Consider the following 20492-nt stretch of genomic DNA (forward strand, 5'->3'; position numbering starts at 1 on the left):
ATGTTAATGTAACACTTGAAGCCTTTAAAATTAGAAGTTTGAAGGAAGGAGATGGTGAATTCAACCACATAACTTTGTGAGGATGTTACTGGTTTTTTTAAGGAGAAAGTTTGTATATTTACCATACTCCTCAGCACGAAGACAAGCTCCAAATGTGTGGTCTGGGGGAACATTCATTGTTTCTGCAATGCTATCAAAGAAAACAAATCCTTTAGTTAAAATACTCACCACATGGCATCTCTGGAATTTAAAATATGCTTGCCATATGTTTTTAATAGCCTGTATTTCTCCTGTAACTAAACTATGAAGATCAAACAGAAGTTCTCCTGCCCATCTTCCGTCTAATCTTCCACTGCACAGGCAATGCTTAAACACCTTCCCTGGCTTTCAAAAGCCCGGATTTAAAAAGAAAATTAAGAACACACTCAAAGCAGAATATGGAAATAAAGACAGATAGGAAGACAGACAAGAGACAGGGAAGAGAGAAAAAATGTAACATGGTAAGTTAAATTTCTAACACCCCAGAAATAAAGCTTTACATAAAATTCTCTTGCCCTCCTTCTCTGAATGCCCTCTTCATCTCAGAGGACTCAGGACCTTCCTAGAACCCCAGGCCCTAGAGAAGCTAAGAGAGTTCCCTGATGAACACAAAGGGATGACTTTCTTACTTAATGGATAGAACCTAATTGAAAACAAACCAACATTTACCCCAAGAGTGCTTCCTCCAAAGACATTATCAATTTAAAGAATTATTAACTTACGGGTCTAAAACTCTTCCAAGTTTATGCTGAAACTTTTCTTTGAAATCATCAACTCTTTTGGATATGATCTTAGCTCCTTTTTTCCTATAAAATTAGAAAACTGTCAAGCTTTCTATTACCAAGTATTCCTGGCAGCCAAATACATATATACAATGAGGAATATCCAAGTGTCGTTTCTTCTTTTTCTTTTTCTTAAGTATTATTATTATTTTATTTATTTGTTTATTTATTTATTTACTTTAGAAAGAAAGAGCACCAGAAGGGAGGGGAGAGAGCAGAAATAGGGAGAGAATCTTAGGCAGACTCCATATTCAGCATGGAGACCCACATGGGGCTTGAACTCAAGACCCTGAGATCCTGACCTGAGCTGAAATCAAGAGTTGGACACTTAACCAACTGGGCTACCCAGGCACCCCTTGGGATATCATTCGGTCCATCAAAATATACATAATTTCAAGAAAAGTTATATGCTAAAAAAAAAAAAAAAAAGCTGTGTATGCTCATTCTTCTATCACTTATATTCTATTATAAAGATAAGTTTACAATTGAATAAAACATTTGGTCTAAAGAATAAGACAAGCAGATTTTAAAGTTTTTCAGTAAACAGGGGCACCTGGGTGGCTCTGTTGGTTAAGCGACAGCCTTCAGCTCAGGTCATATCCTGGAGTCCCAGGATGGAGTTCCGCATCAGGCTTCCTGCTTGGTGGGGAGTCTGCTTCTCCCTCTGACCCTCCTTCTTCTCATGCTCGTTCTCTCTCTCTCTCTCTCTCTCTCTCTCAAATAAGTAAAATCTTAAAAAAATATATTTTAATTTTTCAGTAAACAAAACCAAGGTGTTATCATCATCAAAAATGCAACTACTGGGGCGCCTGGGTGGCTCAATGGGTTAAAGCCTCTGCCTTCAGCTCAGGTCATGATCTCAGGGTCCTAGGATGGAGCCCTGCGTCGGGCTCTCTGCTCGGCAGGGAGCCTGCTTCCTCCTCTCTCTCTGCCTGCCTTTCTGCCTCCTTGTGATTTCTGTCTGTCAAATAAATAAATAAATCTTTAAAAAAAATGCAACTACTAAAATTTCTAGAAGAAAATTAAGCACCAAATAAGTAAATAACAGAAGGATATAAAGAGATAATTCACATCTAGTAAGCAAATATATGGAGACTAATAAAACTACAATAAAATAATATGAAAGTGGTACTTTGAACACAGTACATAAGCAAATAGAAACAGACAGACAGACAGAAAGAGAGAATACCCAACACTGATTGGCACAACGTATGATAAAACACTTGGTAGATTGCTTGTGCAAATTTCTATAATCCTTTTGGAAATAATTTGGTAATATGATTCAAAAAGCATAAAAATGGTCATTCCCTTTTATCTATGTCTGGGAACCAGTCCTAGGAAGATAATCCACAATAATTTAAATGTGGGAAAGTTACAGATATAAAAATGATTGTAGCCTCACTGACTATAAAGGAAAAAAAAAAGAAGATAAATGATCAAGGAGGGCAATTATGTCACATTAACAAGAATACACTTCACATACATTTTAAATGTTAGTTATTAAGAATACACCACAATATAAAATTATTTTATGTTAAGTGAAAAAGAAGGATATAAAATAGGATTGTGGTCTGATTAAAGCTATACAAGCCTTTACACAGGAAGCTACACTAGAAAGAAATACATTAGAAAGATAATAGTGGTTGAATTTTGGTGACAAGATTATGGGTGATTTTATTTTGCCAATTTTCTGTAACATAATTTCATTACTTTTATCACTGTGATTAAATGAACAAGGTTTCTTTTGAGAACTGGAAAATTACAACACTACTATTTAATAACATTAAAATTAATAAACTCTCTATTGTTGTTCAGACTAAAAACAATGAACATTTAATTCTTAAACTCCATTTGCTTTTAAAACTATTTCCTGTACTAGAAATACTGAGCTGAATAAATTTCTGGAGAAGAGTGACACTCTGTGGAGAAACAAAAGATGAAATACAAAGTAATTCATCTCTTCTGTCTTCATTTACTTCCCATGAGTTCAAAAAAGGGAAAAAAGAACAATATGGTATAGTCGGAATAAATCAATGGCAGTTTAAGGTCCATAATTTGAACAAATAAAGTTGATATTCTAAAAACCAGTTCCAAAAACATAATTAAGAACATGCGGGGATGAAGCGGGGAAGGAATATAAGTCACAAAGCCTATTCCTTTTGCCCTAAAATTGCCTGGATTATGTTTCTGGGAAAAGTAGGAAGTATCTGCAAGCAGTCATCTATGTCTAAATATCCATAACTGCAACATCATTGCACAGCCTCACAGCGTTCACTAAACAACTTGAAATAAAGGCTTCCATGTGAATTATTTCAATCACATACACACACTCACCTATCACATGAAGATTCTGATTTATGAAACCAAAGGTCGTAAGAAGAATACAGATAGAGGTAGCTTTACAGAGGAAATATGCCCCTTAAAAGTTGAGTGTAAACCAAGTTTACATAAAAATATAAAATTGAGATACCTTAAAATGTAAACATACTTAAGGGTGAATTAGTGAGTTCTTTTTTAAAGATTTTTAAAGATTTTTTTTTTAAGATTTTATTTATTTATTTATTTATTTAAGATGGAGACAGAGTGGGAGGGGCAGGGACAGAGGGAGAGGGAAAGAGAGAGAGAATATCAAGCAGATTTCACACTGAGTGTGGAGCCCAGAGCCTAGAGCCTGTTACGGGACTCAATCCCATGACCCTGAGGTCATGACCTGATCTCACAACCCTGAGATTATGACCTGAGCCAAAACCAAGAGTCAGACACTCAACACACTGAGCTATCCAGGGTGCCCCAGTGAGTCCTTTTTAAAATCCAGCAAACCAAAGTAATAAAAAATTATAGTTTTAGCAATAATTAAGTTTTGAAATATAAGAAGTATTATCAAATAAAGCATAGTTCCAGTAACAACGTTTCCTTGGGGATAGAAACAAGTTGGAAGAAAATGAACCCTGAATATTACCTGCTTTTACAAATTCAGCGTATTTTTTAAATTTTGATATAATTGGCATATAAGATTGCATTAGTTTGGGGTATACTCAGTGTATTTTTCTATGACTATCCCACCAAAACACTGATAAATATGTCCTTGTTAATAATCTAATGGTTCTGCTCTTAAGATTTTCTTAAGGACCACATTATCAGGGCACCTGGGTGGCTCAGGTCACGATGCCCAAGTCCTGCATTGGGCTCCCTGCTCAGGGAGAAGCCTGCTTCTCCCTCTGCCTGCCACTCCCCCTGCTTAAGCTCTCTATCTCCCTCTCTTTCAAATAAATAAATAAAATCTATTAAAAGCCTGGGTGGCTCGGTGGGTTAAGCCGCTGCCTTCGGCTCGGGTCATGATCTCGGGGTCCTGGGATCGAGTCCTGCGTCGGGCTCTCTGCTCGGCGGGGAGCCTGCTTCCTCCTCCTCCTCTCTCTGCCTGCCTCTCTGCCTACTTGTGGTCTCTTTCTGTCAAATAAATAAATAAAAATCTTTAAAAAAAAAAAAAAGAAAAGAAAAGAACCGTATTATTGTTAATGTGTTTATTTCGGGTTTTTTATAAATTGATAGCAGGTTTCTAAGTGGGATAAACCATATTTTGTTATCACTCACTAAGCATTAATTTCTATATTATATTTAATGATATTTATCAGCAGTCCTTAAATATTTAAATAAATACTTAAATGATTTCTTCATTTTTCCTTTATATGTGGTTTAACTGCTTTAATATTAATGTTAACAAATATTTGTTGTATGGCCTCTTTTGTATTCCAAAGAAAACTCCCATATGGGTTTAATAGAATACTATAAGAACTTATTTGGTGTTTGTGTTTTACCTTTATTGTTTTTGAATAATTCAAGTATTGGAAACTCATTTAATAAAAAAGTAGAAGAGGAATGGAAATCGATATTCTGTGATCACAGCATCCAGTGGCTATAAACCTGGTATAGTGGTTAAGGGGCAGTCTCTGGAGCCACACTGCCTGGGTTTTATTCCTACCCCTAGGACTTCTTAGCTGCACACTATTGGGTAAATGATTTAACTTCTGTGGACCTCAGTTTCTTCATCTGTAAAATGGAAAGGATAAAAACTATAATGCACCTACCTCCCAGAGCTATTGGTAGGATTAATTCACTACTATGTAAAGCACTTAGCCCTCCGCATCTGTAATAGGGAGCTCCTATCACCGGGACCAGACAAATGAGCCAGGCAGTTTGGGTATCTGTGGGAATGCAAACTTTACCCACACACTGAGACCCATGGAGTCTTGGATGGCCAGTGTCTCCTTTAAAGAGGGCAGAGGGCAAAACAAATCCACTCCCAGCACTGATGTGTAGAAGTGCAAGTGCAAGGTATTAGGTTCCTGTGATTGCTGCAACAAATTCCCACAAACCAGTGACTTGAAACAACAAAAATCTTCTCCCACAACTCTGGAGGCCAAAGGTCAGAAGTCAAAATGTCAGCAAGGCTGTATTCTTTCCAAAGGCTCTAGGGGAGTGTCTATTCATTGCTCTTCCAACATTTAGAGGTTATTTGGCATTCTTTGACCTTTCTTGTGTTAAGGTCATATCACTCCAATCTCCTCCATGAACTTCTCTATCACCTCTTCTCTATGTATTTTCCTTTTCTTTCTCAAATCTCCCTCCACCTTCCTTTATAAGGACACTTATCACTGGATTTAGGGTCCATACAGATAATCCAAAATGACCTCTTTATCTCAGGATTGTTAACTTAATTACACTTACAAAGACACTTTTCATACATAAGGAAACATTCATAGGTTCTAGGAATTAGAATAAATATGTGTCTTTTGGGGGGGAGGGCACCATTCAAGCCACTACTTCAGTATTTCCAATCTTCTGATTTTTTAAGCATAGTAGGAAATACAAATTTTTATTGCTAACCTCTCAATGCTTAAATATCGGCTTATATATACAATATAACACAGAAAATAAAAAATTAAGGAACTTTAATTTTCTAGGTAAGTAGTCATATATAGAATTAAGCCATAAAAGGTCAGTTTATAAGAGTTGAATCAAATACTCAGGTGCCCAATAACTACTAAAAAAAAAAAAACGAATGATAAATGACAGTACAATTATATGTGATAAGATTGTCTTATAGAGATCAGAAAGCTGTATCTTTAAGAAACATGAATAGGGTTGGGGTGCCTGGGTGGCACAGTGGACTAAGCATCTGACTCTTGGTTTCAGCTCAGGTTGTGATCTTGGGGTCGCGAGATCTTGGGTTCATGAGATCAAGCCCCATGTCGAGCCCCACATTGGGTTCTGCGCTTAGCAGAGTCTGCCTGTGTTTCTCTTCCCCTCTCCCTCTGCCCACCCCCTCTAAAATAAATCTTTAAAAAAAGAAAAGAAAAGAAAAAAACATGAATAGGTTTGATTCTGTAGATGAAAAACATACATATATCTTCACATCTGCTATTTATAAAGGCATGAAGTAATTTAGAATGACACACACAGTATCATGGTTATATCTGGATATTTTGGAAGAACTAGACATTTTGGAAGACATACTACTATATATATTTTCCTATTAGCTTTATGTTTGAACCATGTCAATGTATTACTCCCCTTAAAAAATAAATTTAATCAATTTATATGGAACCAGAAAAGACCTCGAATAGCCAAAGGGATATTGAAAAAGAAAGCCAAAGTTGGTGGCATCACAATTCCGGACTTCAAGCTCTATTACAAAGCTGTCATCATCAAGACAGCATGGTACTGGCACAAAAACAGACACATAGATCAATGGAACAGAATAGAGAGCCCAGAAATAGACCCTCAACTCTATGGTCAACTAATCTTCGACAAAGCAGGAAAGAATGTCCAATGGAAAAAAGACAGCCTCTTCAATAAATGGTGTTGGGAAAATTGGACGGCCACGTGCAGAAAAATGAAATTGGACCATTTCCTTACACCACACACAAAAATAGACTCAAAATGGATAAAGGAACTCAATGTGAGAAAGGAATCCATCAAAATCCTTGAGGAGAACACAGGCAGCAACCTCTTCGACCTCAGCCGCAGCAACATCTTCCTAGGAACATCGCCAAAGGCAAGGGAAGCAAGGGCAAAAATGAACTATTGGGATTTCATCAAGACCAAAAGCTTTTGCACAGCAAAGGAAACAGTTAACAAAACCAAAAGACAACTGACAGAATGGGAGAAGATATTTGCAAATGACATATCAGATAAAGGACTAGTGTCCAAAATCTATAAAGAATTTAACAAACTCAACACCTAAAGAACAAATAATCCAATCAAGAAATGGGCAGAGGACATGAACAGACGTTTCTGCAAAGAAGACATCCAGATGGCCAACAGACACTTGAAAAAGTGCTCCATATCACTCGGCCTCAGGGAAATACAAATCAAAACCACAAAGAGATATCATCTCACACCAGTCAGAATGGCTAAAATCAACAAGTCACGAAATGACAGATGCTGGCGAGGATGCGGAGAAAGGGGAACCCTCCTACACTGTTGGTGGGAATGCAAGCTGGTGCAACCACTCTGGAAAACAGCATGGAGGTTCCTCAAAATGTTGAAAATAGAACTGCCCTATGACCCAGCAATTACACTACTGGGTATTTACCCTAAAGATACAAACATAGTGATCCAAAGGGGCACGTGCACCCGAATGTTTATAGCAGCAATGTCCACAATAGCCAAACTATGGAAAGAACCTAGATGTCCATCAACAGACGAATGGATAAAGAAGATGTGGTATATATACACAATGGAATACTATGCAGCCATCAAAAGAAATGAAATCTTGCCCTTTGCGACAACATGGATGGAACTAGAGCGTATCATGCTTAGCGAAATAAGTCAAGCGGAGAAAGACAACTATCATATGATCTCCCTGATATGAGGAAGTGGTGATGCAACATGGGGGCTTAAGTGGGTAGGAGAAGAATCCATGAAACAAGATGGGATAGGGAGGGAGACAAACCATAAGTGACTCTTAATCTCACGAAACAAACTGTGGGTTGCTGGGGGGAGGGGGTTGGGAGAAGGGGGGTAGGGTTATGGACATTGGGGAGGGTATGTGCTTTGGGGTAAATTGGAAGGGGAGGTGAACCATGAGAGACTATGGACTCTGAAAAACAATCTGAGGGGTTTGAAGTGGCGGGGGGGTGGGAGGTTGGGGTACCAGGTGGTGGGTATTATAGAGGGCACGGCTTGCATGGAGCACTGGGTGTGGTGAAAAAATAATGAATACTGTTTTTCTGAATATAAATAAATTGGAGAAAAAAAATAAATCTAATCAACAACTCTTCTTTATTTTTTTTTAAGATTTTATTCATTTATTTGACAGAGAGAGAGATATAACAAGTAGGCAGAGAGGCAGGCAGAGAGAGCGGGGGGAAGCAGGCTCCCTGCAGAGCAGAGAGCCCGATGCGGGGCTCAATCCCAGGACCCCCGGATCATGACCTGAGCCAAAGGCAGAGGCTTTAACCCATGGAGCCACGCAGGCGCCCCAACAACTCTTCTTTAAAGTCTATGTGACATATATTTAATACCTGTTTCAAGACCCAATATAATTAAACTTACATCTGTAGCTCATGGAGCCAATATAAAGTTTTTGCCATGGCTCTTCCATCATTAAAATGTGGTGTTGGAACCCCATACAAGTTAAACCTATGGAAACTTGATGGGTTATACTTTCGATTCTTTGCTTCTCCTGTGGAAAAAAGAGGAAGCAACACAAATAACCTTATCTTGCCAGAAGCACATTATGCTCTCACTAACGCTGAAAATGGGAGTGGGAACTAAATGCAATTGTAACAGTGCCAGGATTGCACAGATTTGGCTACAGAGGACAAGCACCCTCCTATGTTAGCTGGGAGACTGGCAAGACAAGAGTTCCTGTGTTAATACTTGGTTAAGTAAGTCGAGAAATTATGTAGGAGAAAGACATATAAATGATGAAAAATTCAGGCCCCATTAATGTTACAGAAATCGTGAAGATCAGGGGAGGTACTGCAGTGCTTTGAGACCCCAGCTGTCCTTTCCATTCTGCTAAGATCTGAGAGGCTGTTGTTGTGTACTTGTTCTCACAGACATTTGGTGAGATCATCAGAACATTGCAACCCTCCCTTTTTCATTATAATCACTTATCTCATATTAGGAACTGAAGCCTGAGAATCCAAAGGGAGGTCTTTATATTTAAGATCTAATAATGTACTTTTTTCAAATCATGATGTAGTATTAGTTTTCTATTTTCTTTTTTTTTTTAAAGATTTTATTTATTTGACAGAGAGAAATCCCAAGTAGGCAGAGAGGCAGGCAGAGAGAGAGAGGGGAGGAAGCAGGCTCCTTGCGGAACAGAGAGCCCGACGTGGGGCTCGATCCCAGGACCCTGGGATCATGATCTGAGCTGAAGGCAGAGGTTTTAACCCACTGAGCCACCCAGGTGCCCCAGTTTTCTATTTTCTAGATAAGAAAAGTAAGACTAAGGGTGCCTGGGTAGCTCAGTCATTGAGCGTCTGCCGTCGGCTCAGGTCATGATGCCAGGGTCCTGGGGTCAAGCCCCGCATGAGGCTCCCTGTTCAGCGAGGCCCTGCTTCTCCATCTCCCACTCTCCCTTCTTGTGTTTACTATCTCACTGTGTCTTTCTCTGTCAAATAATGAAATAAAGAAATGATGGAGATTCAGCCTCACTAGTAACCCAAACAATGTAAATAAAAACAAAAAATATGTGAAATCATAATTTGTCTCTCAGTTAAGTAAAAATAAAGAGGATGGGAAAGCTCACTATTAAGGAGGATGTGGAGAAATGCAAATTCTAATATACTATGGGTGTGAGGGCAAATTGGGGCAGCTATTTGAGTGAATAGTTTAACTCTAAGAATAAATATTTCGAATGCTCATAAATCTAGGAATATATCCTTAAAAAATACATCATATTCACAAAGATATATAGGCAACGTTACTTGTAATACTGAAAAATATGGTATAGATAACTGACATGAAAATGCAACTAAGGTATTTCATTAAATGGGGGAAAAGGAAATAGAAAAAAGTATATGCAGTGGGGAACAAAACACATGTATATTCTCGTATACAAACACACAAAGAAAGACATCTATGAAAGTATCATCTGGGGGTGCCTGGGTGGCTCAGTGGGTTAAAGCCTCTGCCTTCGGCTCAGGTCATGATCCCGGGGTTCTGGGATCGAGCCCCACATTGAGCTCTCTGCTCAGCAGGGAGCCTATTTCCTCCTCTCTCTGCCTGCCTCTCTGCCTATTTGTGATCTCTGTCTGTCAAATAAATAAAATCTTAAAAAAAAAAAACAGTATCATCTGTGAAAGATTGGGAATTAAAGAAGATTTTCTTTGTATTTTAATTACTTGTAATGAATAAAATTAAGTGTGTTTAAAAGATGTTATATATTTATTGTTATTGAATGGTGCTCTTGACATAGTTTTTAAATAAAAAACATTTAATGTATAAAGCAAGTTCCCCAAAAGCATTAGGAATATCATCCCTCTTAAGGAAAGGTAGATGGCTTATTGCAAGCAGGTTAGAAAGATGTTCAATATATCAAATATAGTTATCTCTGGATAATGGAATCTCAATGTTATATTTACTTTCTCATTTTTTTGAGATTTGTATGTATGTGTGTGTATGTGTATATTTGTTTTAATACTTATTTAAGTAAAGTAAACTCTACCCCCCAATGTAGGGCTCGAACTCATGACTCCAAGATCAAGAGTCACATGCTCTTCCAACTGATCCAGCCAGACACCCCAAAGATTTGTTTTAAATAATTTCTACACCCAACATGGGGCTCGAACTTACATCCCCAAGATCAAGAGTTTCAAACTCTAACAGCTGAATCAGCCAGATAGATGCCTGCCCCATTTTATTGAGATATTTAAATTCTCTACAATTATTATGTGCTTTTTAATAAAAAAAATAAAGCTACTTTCATTAGGAGAAAAAATAAGGACAATATTAAAGAGATTGGATTCTGTGCCTTTTCAAGAGGTCAATGAGACTTCCATAAAAATCAGCAAATGAAGGTAATTTCAATCATTTTATAGTCTATTAGAGCTCTTTTAAAAATTAAAAAAAAATCTATACTCATTTTCCTCCAACTGCTAAATGCATATAAGATATCTAATTACAGGTGGTCTACCTGTATTTTACAGGTTGTATTGAAAACAATTAAAAGTTATTGGATTTTATTGTGCAATACATACTAAACTTTTTCAAAAAATGAATAAGATTTTCACAAGAGAGGGAGAGAAAAAAGGAGGAATAAGGGAAGGGAGGACCGGAAGGAGGAAAGGAAGAAAAGGAGAGAGACAGAGAAGTAGATGGGGTACCAGTGACTGGTGATGGAGTAAAGGGAAGCAGGAGCAGCATGAATGGGAAGGCAGAGATAATCTCAAGACTGGATGTGTTCAAGTGTAGGGGAAGCAGCAGAGACTGGCCATGAAAAAAGAGAATGACAGATTCCAGACAGCAGAGCAATGGGCAGAGGATACAGCACCAGCTATGAGCAGAATTAGGAGGAAGGGCCCGAGAAGAACTATGGTTGGTGTGAGAGGATAGAGGAGGAGGAGAAAAAGTAAAGAATTAGAGAAAGGAAGGATGAGAGGGTCCTTGTGGCTGCAGTAAAGGGTAAGTCTTGCTTCTAGTTAATGAGGATTGAGCTCATGAATCAATCACATACAATCCATAGGCTTTCTCAGGACATACATCAGAGTCCAATTCCCAATCTATTATATCAAGATTCCACCTAACATCAGCATGTCAACAACTAAGCTGTATTTCATAGCACCTAAATTTCAAAGCATCTAATGCCTTTTAGTTGTGCTATAGAACACTTCTAGTAATGAGCTACATTAGACAAGATCACATAATAGTAGTAGTAGTAGTAGTAGTAGTAATTGAACCCCTACTATGTTCTAGGCACTACAGATGCATTTTGTGGGTATTCACCTAATCCTCACAATATTATTATCCCCATTTAAGAGATTAATGGACAAGCAAGTATATGAAGCTATTATATGTGATTCAAAAAATTGTGTACTGACCATTACCCAATCTAAGTCCTTAGAGTAATCCCGACGTTTGAATAAGGACAGTATTTTTTAAGCCTAAAACTAAATGTAACCTTTCTTAGATGTTTTTCCTTTAAATAATACATACATTTCTACATCTGATATACAAAATGTCTAAATATATGTGTTCCTAGTTATGAGGGTTTATGACCTTATGAATAAGTTACTATTTACTGATCACTTACTATATGCCAGGCATTACTTTATGCACATAATCTCCTTTATTCCTCTTCGCAAATCTGAGAGTCCTCAGGTCTATTATACACAGGGAGACACTTACCCACATAATAATCATTGTGAGAAACAATATACAAATCATGTCCTTCCTTTCCTTCCTTAAATACTTCTTCGTAGGATTTTGGTGGATTCACCACATCTCTAGCAGGTGAGTCTGAAGGAAGAATTAATGAAATCAGTTTTAAGGTAGCTTTTATCTATTTATAACATATTTAAATTGACCAGAACAAATGACAATGAGGTATGCCAATGACACAAACTACATGGGCATTCTGAGAACACAAATGAAGATTTAGCAAGAAAGACAGGACACCACCTACGTGTTACTGTCCTAGGGACTCCCACTTGACCTGTCATTCCCTCAAATTCTAAAGAATATCCCAACTGTGCATTGGCTAACTATTTAGATTATTCTGAGCTGTATTCCAAGCCTGGTTAAATTTTCTGATTCTGAGATGCTCAGGACAATTTTGATTTTAGTTTGCTCCAAACTTCCCAAAATGTTCTAAGCAAATTTTAATCACAGTCAGTTTCAGAATCCCTGATGCCTTGTGGGAATAAATTTGGTGACAGCTGTAGATTGAAGCATATACCCTAAGTCTGTTTTGATCTGAGTATCCATCTTCAAAGTAGCCAAAAGTGCTAGGGAAAGCACTGGAATCGGGAAGAAATTCTTCCTACTGATCCCAAACCTAGAGCAATAAGTTACTTGTTTAATAGCTGCCTTCCCAAGACTGGTGGACCCCAGTTTTATAAACTGTGAATTATTTTTTTTTATTGTTTATGTAATGATTTTTAAATATAATTCCATTCATAATTTCATTCTTCTCTTTCAACCTGATAACATAGATTCAGAAGTTTTCTTTCTTTTGGACTTCTGCTAAGACTTGGGGTCTGTAAACAAATAATTAAGAATACTAGAAAGTGGGTCCACTCAAAATAATCCTGTAAAGCAGTATTTTTTTTGTCTGATATATGAAATATTACACTTATGAATAGACAGATACACGTTTTGGAACATTGCTTCTATTGTATATTTAAATGAGGTACACCTTGACAGTACTTTCTTATTAAATGGTCCAATCCTAGATAGCAGTTATGATACAATTACTGTAATGCTGTAATGCCATGTCTACATAAATACAATTTTTAAATCTTATTATAAAATAAAAGGATACATCATCTGCTCTAAAATATATTTTTTAAAGTTTTGAACTTTAATTTTAACTTCAGATCTGATATGATCAAGCTGTAGACTTTGAAGATTTTACATCCCGATAGAGAGGCATAATTTATCTCCACAGTGGTGATACTGTGTTAAAGAATATAATCTAATGGACCTTTTGGTGGAAAAAAATGTAAGATTCCTGAGGTAGAGCCTTAATGGGTGCAGAAAAACAAAGAGAACCAAATTTCTTTCCAGGATTAATAAAAATGGAAGTTGAGGTCCCCTTTGGTAAGACCACTAGAGAGAGAGAGAGAGAGAGAGAGAGAGAGGAAGAGACATGAAAAGGAGAGGAGGAGATAAATGTGAAACAGGTGGAAGGAAAAATGCCCAACAACATGGCAGAAGGCTGGGGCTTCAGAAGAAACAATGGCCTGTGACCAATTCCATTATAAGTTGTTGTTCGTTGAAAGATGCACTCTACTTCCTCTCATAATGAGAGTGAAGCTCTGCTCTACAAGCTGCCTGCATTTAGCACTGTGGGTAGACACTGTGGATCTGCTCAGATGGAGAAAAGTCCACAGCATTTGACAAACTTAATAGTTCTGTGGTCTGCTTCATAGAGTTAAGAGTTATGAACACATCAGGGGCACCTGGGTGGCTCAGTCGGTTAAGCTGCTGCCTTTGGCTCAGGTCATGGGTCCAGGATCCTGGGATCGAGTCCCGCATCAGGCTCCTTGCTCGGCAGGAAGCCTGCTTCTCTCTCCACCTCTGCCTGCCTCTCTGCCTGCCTGTGCGCTCTTTCTCACTCTCTCTCTCTCTCTCTCTCTCTGACAAATGAATAAATAAAAATCTTTAAAAAAAAAAGTTATGAGCACATCAGAAGCATTGGTGGAGATAAAACACACAAATGCATGTCCAGGGAGAAGGGATTGAGGACTTCATAGCTGGCTCCAGTATCAACTTTCTTGAATCTCTCTCCTGTCTCTTTATACCATCTCTATTATACTCATTGCATCTGTTTCCAAAAGCTGAATTTTTACTGCCTTGGTACACATCAACTCTAAGGATTCTGGATCTGAGAGTCATTTTCTTGCTATGAATCATCATTTACACCACCACCAAGTGCCGCATCAACAAGATATTTAATCCTGCTTTCTAAGAAGACATTGATTTTCCTTTTCTTTTTTTTTCTTTTTTTTTTTTTTAGAATACATTTTACCATCCAGGTCCCCATCACTTTTTTATTACCTCTGATGACTGTTGTCCCAAATGTTGTATTGAGCACATCCAGGCCTTTAGGTAATCCTGGTGTTTGATCATGAGATTTTCCTAGGGGTGCCCGTTGATTGCTAAAATATACTGATTCCTTTTTATCTTTAAGTTTCTGTTGAAATGTTGTTATAGGCTGTGGGTTGATCAATACCTTTGCCTAAAGAAATCATATAAAGCACAGATATAACAACAAAAAAAAGCAAAAATCTGAAAACTGAAACTAATTCATAGCTGGGGAGAAGAGTGCTCGCTTCGGCAGCACATATACTAAAATAGCTGGGGAGAAGAGAAAGTGATTGTGGAAAAATATTTAATTATCCTTGCCTTTCCCATCTCTTCAAATCAACTGTCAGCATTGGAGCTATGTAGCTGAAACATGCCCTACGTGAACTTACTTCACTGAGGCCCTAAGGTTTATAAGAAGAATGCCCTGGTTATTTGATGCGGATTCTAGAAAAGAGGAAATGACAAGTACAAGAATCACATGATTGCCACAAGCGCTCTCCAGAGGTATAGATCGGGTCTTCAGAATCTAGACTGCCCAATTAACACAGGTAACAGTCAGCCCACTCCCCCAAATTCTATACAAGCACTCCACTGGGCCTCGAGTTTCTATCACCCAGCCTTCATCCTCTCTGTTCTCTAACAAAGCCTGACAGCATTTCTCTTTACCCTGAGAAAATGGAATGCAACTTGGCTTGTATTATCTGAGGTGAAAATATGTAGATTGTCTCTACAATCTAATTTCTTTACAGTCTTGTGGCTGTTGCTGCTTGGATTTTTTTTTTTACTACTCAAAAGTAAGAGTGGGAAGGAAATTGGAACTGATGATTTCATTAATACCTCATTCATGCATTTTCACCTTAGTAAGTTAATAATGTACAGGGAAAAAAGGAAAAGAAGTTACCGGTATTGAAATTTTAGATCTTATTCCATGTGTCAAATAAGGAGCAATTTGGGGATCCTTTGCTCTACCATAAAATACTCTCTCAGCTCCAGCAGGTGGATATCTATAGTTGAAAAATTTTTTTGCCTCAGGTGGAGTAATTAGCTATAGTGAGACAAGAAAATAAAATTAAGAACAGTTTTTAAAATATTAGGATTAATCTATCCCAATCAGTGAACACCATTGCATGAGTGTAATAAGTACATGGGGAACTACAGACCCATATAATGAAACTTCCTAAAATGTGTTTTATAGAAATGAATGTCATATTTCAAAAGTTATATCTAGAAAACAACCAAGAAGTACCCAGGTTAAAAAGCATACCATAAATGACTATTTTCTATAGAAATAAAAGGTATCTCCAATGGTTTTTATAGAGCTAAAAATTGTAAGCCTGGAGTTTTCACTTCCTTGAACAAAATCATAAGAAGTTCTCAAAGTGCAGTAAAGAATCAAAATTGACCACATTAAGTTCATACAGCTTTCTTAAAGAGCATTGAGAGTTGTCTTGAGACAACTTAAGAGACAAACCTAAGGGTTTACAAAAATGCCTATTGAAAATGCTCACCCTGGGAAGTTTTTCAGTCAAACAGGTTGCAACTCTGTCTCCAACAGGAATAACTTTTCCTGCCTAAGGGGAGAAACAAACAAACAAACAAGTAGTTGGTCATTGTCAGGAAAGAGGGGGAGTATTTTGAAGAATGGCATTTATTTTGAATCTTGCCTATGCATCTAATGCTAGAAAGTTACTTTCAATGGTTTAGCACAATTAAGAAAAGTATGCAATACATCAAATCTAAAGTAATCCTGATTTATAATACAAACATTAAAGCTAAATATATATAAGTATACCTTTTTTACAGTGTTAGCTTTGTCAGTGATTCCATCCAGTTATGGGGTCTCTGTGACATGCTGAGGGAGTCAACTTTCAGAAATAATGTTTATCAGTTGTACTAGGTCATCAGTACAATGGGAGTATGGCTGTGTTCAAGGTAAATTCAAGATAAAATGTTAGGTACCTCTGAGTGTGTGTGTGTGTGTGTGTGTGTGTGTGTGGTATGTTAGCATATGAGTGTATTTCCACCAACACCCTAACTTTTCACATAGGCAAATATGTCATTTCTGGCCAAGCTCCTTCAGTGAATGGCCCCAATGCACTTGGTTTCCTTCACTTAATTGTTTTTTAGACTTCTTTTTTTAAAAGATATTTATTTATTTATTCATCAGATACAGAGAGAGAGAGAGAGAGAGAGGAAGAGGGAGAAGCAGGCTCTCCGCAGAGCAGGGACCCTGGGACCATGACCTGAGCCAAAGGCAGCCGCTTAACCCACTGAGCCACCCAGGTGCTCTCCTTCACTTAATTTAACTTGGGTCTTATCTGTCCTTCCTTTGCCCAAGGCAAAGATTACAATTATTCCCAGCAGCGCACTTTTTATCTATTTCTCCTTTGTCATTTCGAGGCAGCTGATTGTTACTTCTGGAAAGGATAAGTTTTGGTTTTTTTTTAATTAACATATAATGTATTATTTCTTTCGGGGGTACAGGTCTGTGATTCAACAATCTTACACAACACACAGTACTTACCACAACACACCTTCCCCAATGTCCATGACCCAGCCACTCCACCCCATCATCCCCACTCCTCGAGCAATTCTAGTTTGTTTCCTAGGATTAAGAGTCTCTTGCGGTTTGTCTCACTCTCTGGTTTCACCTTATTTTATTTTTTCTTCTCTTCCCCTTTGATCCTCTGCCTTGTTTCTTAAATCCCACAAATCCGTGAGATATATAAAATTTTCTTTCTCTGATTTACTAAGCTAAGTAATTAGCTCAGCATAATACCCTCTAGTTCCAGCCACATCATTGCAAAAGGCAAGATGTCATTTTTGATGGCTGAATAGTATTCCCTTGTGTATGTATACACCACATCTTCTTTATTCATCCATTGGTTGTTGGACATCTAGGCTTTTTCCATAGTTTGACTACTGCGGACATTGCTGCTATAAACATTGGGATGCAAGTGCCCCTTTGGATCACCACCTTTGTTTCTTTGGGGTAAATACTGAGTAGTGCAATTGCTGGGTCAGATGGTAGCTATATTTTCGACTTTTTGAGGAACTGTTTTCCAGAGTGGCTGCACCAACTTGCATTCCCACCAACAGTTTAAGAAGTTTCCTCTTTCTCTCCTGTGTGTGTGTGTCATATATGTGTATATATGTTATATATATATATATATATATATATATATATATAACGGAATCTATAATGGAATATTACTCAGCCATCAAAAGAATAAAATCTTGCCATTTGCAACAATGTGGATGGAACTAGGGGGTATTACGCTAAGTGAAATAAGTCAGAGAAGGACAAATACCATATGATTTCACTCATGTGGAATTTAAGAAACAAAACAAATGAACATAGGGGAAGGGAAGAGAAAATAAGATGAAAATGGGGGGGAGTATAAGTGATGTTTATGTAGGAAATAAAATGTAGGAAATAAACTGAGGATTGCTGAAGGGGAGGTGGGGCAGGGGAAGGAATAATTCAATGATGGGCATTAGAATGACACTTGATGTAATGAGAACTGGGTATTATATGCAACTGCTGAACAACTAAATTCTATTCCTTTTTTTAAAAAATTCTATTCCTGAAACTAATAATAAAGTATATGTTAACTAAATTGAATTTAAATAAAGAATTTTTAAATACTCTGATAGCCAAGCAACAAAAAAATAAAATAAAATAGGTTGCCTGGGTGACTCAGTTGGTTAAGCGTCTGCCTTTGGCTCATGATCATGAGGTCATGATCTCAGGGTCCTGGGATCAAGTCCAGTATTGGGCTCCCTGTTCCACAGGGAGTCAGCTTCTCCTTCTGCCCCTCCTCCCACTCATTCTCTCAATTTCTCTCTCTCAAATAAATAAAATAAAATAAAATAAAATCTTCAAATAAATAAATAAAATTTTAAAAATTAAAAACTAAGGGAAAAAAACTTCCCATAATGAGTATTTTGGATCTTCGGAGGAGCATGGAGAAATCAGGATGGAAAAAAGCAGAGAGATTAACAGTTGGGTGGATGGATAAATGTGTAGATGTTGGTACGGGGACAGATATATTAAATACATGGATGGCTGGATGAAAATAAAGACACATGAGGTGTCTGCATATGTCCAACTCTTGGTTTTGGTTTGGTGGTGATCTCAGGGTCATGAGATCCAGCCCCACATTGGGCTCTGTACTCAGTTCAGAGTCTGCTTAAGATTCTTTCTCTCTCTCTCTCTGTTTGGTCCTCGCCCACCATGAATATGCTCTCTCTTTCTCTCTAAAATAAATAAATCTTTTTTAAAAACTGTATAGGGACACCTGGGTGGCTCAGCTGGTTAAGCGCCTGCCTTTGGCTCTGATCATCATCCCAAGGTCCTGGGATCACGTTGGAATCCTTGCTCAATGGAGAGACTGCTTATGCCTCTGCCTGCTGTTCTCCCTGCTTGTGCTTGCTCTCTCTGACAAATAAATAAAATCTTAAAAAAAAAATAACTATATAAAGAGACACATGGATATAGATGGGGTTGTGGAAGGTTTTTATTATGTTAAGTGTTGAGTGCAGAATTCCTCTAGGGGGAGAACCATCGGTTTGAGAGAGTATCTAGATAACATCTCCGGATATAAAAGAGGAAGCCCACAGACACGACTAGACAGAGAATTTAACTGCTTTGCTAAAAAGTAGGTAAAAATATGAACTATTGGGGTGCCTGGGTGGCTCAGTGGGTTAAAGCCTCTGCCTTTAGCTCAGGTCATGATCCCAGGGTCCTGGGATCGAGCCCCACATGGGGCTCTCTGCTCAGCGGGGAACCTGCTTCCTCCTCTCTCTCTCTCTGCCTGCCTCTCAGCCTACTTGTGATCTCTGTCTGTCAAATAAATAAATAAAATCTTAAAAAAATATATGAACTATTGATGGGCTAGACTAAGGAAGGAAGGGTTAAAGGAAATAATAAGTAAGACTGAGGAGAAGGTGGGAGGAAGAAAAGATCTTGCAGCTAGTGAGAGGCCAGGAGGCATAAGACAAGAAATCAGCCAATGAGGAGGAGTCCAGCTTTAATGCCAAATCTTAAGTAAATTTTACTCATAAAGTACACTATGTGAAAAAAAACTTACGTAAAAAAGGATAGGGACTGTGTTGTAAATTGGGTTAAAGCAGAGTACAGAAAAGGGAAGAGATATACAAGTGATTTTTTAATTCAGCTAAAAATTGTAAGAAATCTCAGAAATATCATGAAACATAAAGTCTCTCCTGCTATACCAGCTATGGGAGCTCCAGCCATTCTTTTAAATATTCAATGGAAAGATGGCCTCATTAGGCTAAAGAACATGGGGATACTCAGGCAGCTATTTATGTGAGTGATAGAGAAATAGAAAGAAGGATGGATTGATGGATGGATCAATCAGTCTGTGGCCTGTTGGGTAATTCTATTTGGCTCTCACTGGCTTCCCTTCCAAATGTTTGACAGTAGACAATCTCGGTTTTCATCATTGTAAACGTTTTTTGGACAGAAATGCCCTTAGAATTCCTCACAGACTTGCCCACATGAAAGCAATTTGACTACAAATCAGCAGGACATCAGATGTCCTCATGCCATTTGACTGGAGACACAAAAATGGAAACCATTATGTCTGATTTCTATCTAGAAGTCCAATGCGCTATCCATTGCGCTACGGAGCCACCTGTCTGATTTCTATCTAGAGTGTCATAATATGTCTGACAACTCTCCCTCAGCCCACCTCAGTCATGGATCTTTTTTTATTTCAGTTGTTCTCAAAGGCCTATTCACCAATTTGAGGTATGAAGGGTAGCAGAATAAAGATTATTGTGAGCTGATTATTCTAAGAAATAGCAGATGAGAAAGAAGTGCTGAAAACAAGAGTAGAAGTTACCCTTTCATAAGGGATATTTACATTTTACAAAGGAAATTAT

At 37.8% G+C, this 20492-nt stretch overlaps 1 protein-coding gene across 1 annotated transcript in view; it reads right to left on the reverse strand.

The window, feature by feature from the left end:
• Window positions 1-20492, reverse strand: part of EFHB (EF-hand domain family member B) — a 54584-nt gene that overhangs the window by 18525 nt on the left and 15567 nt on the right. The window contains exons 2-8 of the mRNA XM_044255188.1: window positions 16091-16153; window positions 15484-15627; window positions 14553-14733; window positions 12180-12290; window positions 8379-8508; window positions 762-845; window positions 123-190 (exon numbers count right to left, since the gene is read on the reverse strand). Of these exons, the coding sequence (XP_044111123.1) occupies window positions 123-190; window positions 762-845; window positions 8379-8508; window positions 12180-12290; window positions 14553-14733; window positions 15484-15627; window positions 16091-16153 (781 nt within the window). The remainder of the gene's footprint in view (window positions 1-122; window positions 191-761; window positions 846-8378; window positions 8509-12179; window positions 12291-14552; window positions 14734-15483; window positions 15628-16090; window positions 16154-20492) is intronic.

This window comes from Neovison vison, chromosome 6, assembly GCF_020171115.1.
Source record: "Neovison vison isolate M4711 chromosome 6, ASM_NN_V1, whole genome shotgun sequence".
NCBI classification, from domain to species: Eukaryota; Metazoa; Chordata; class Mammalia; order Carnivora; family Mustelidae; genus Neogale; species Neogale vison.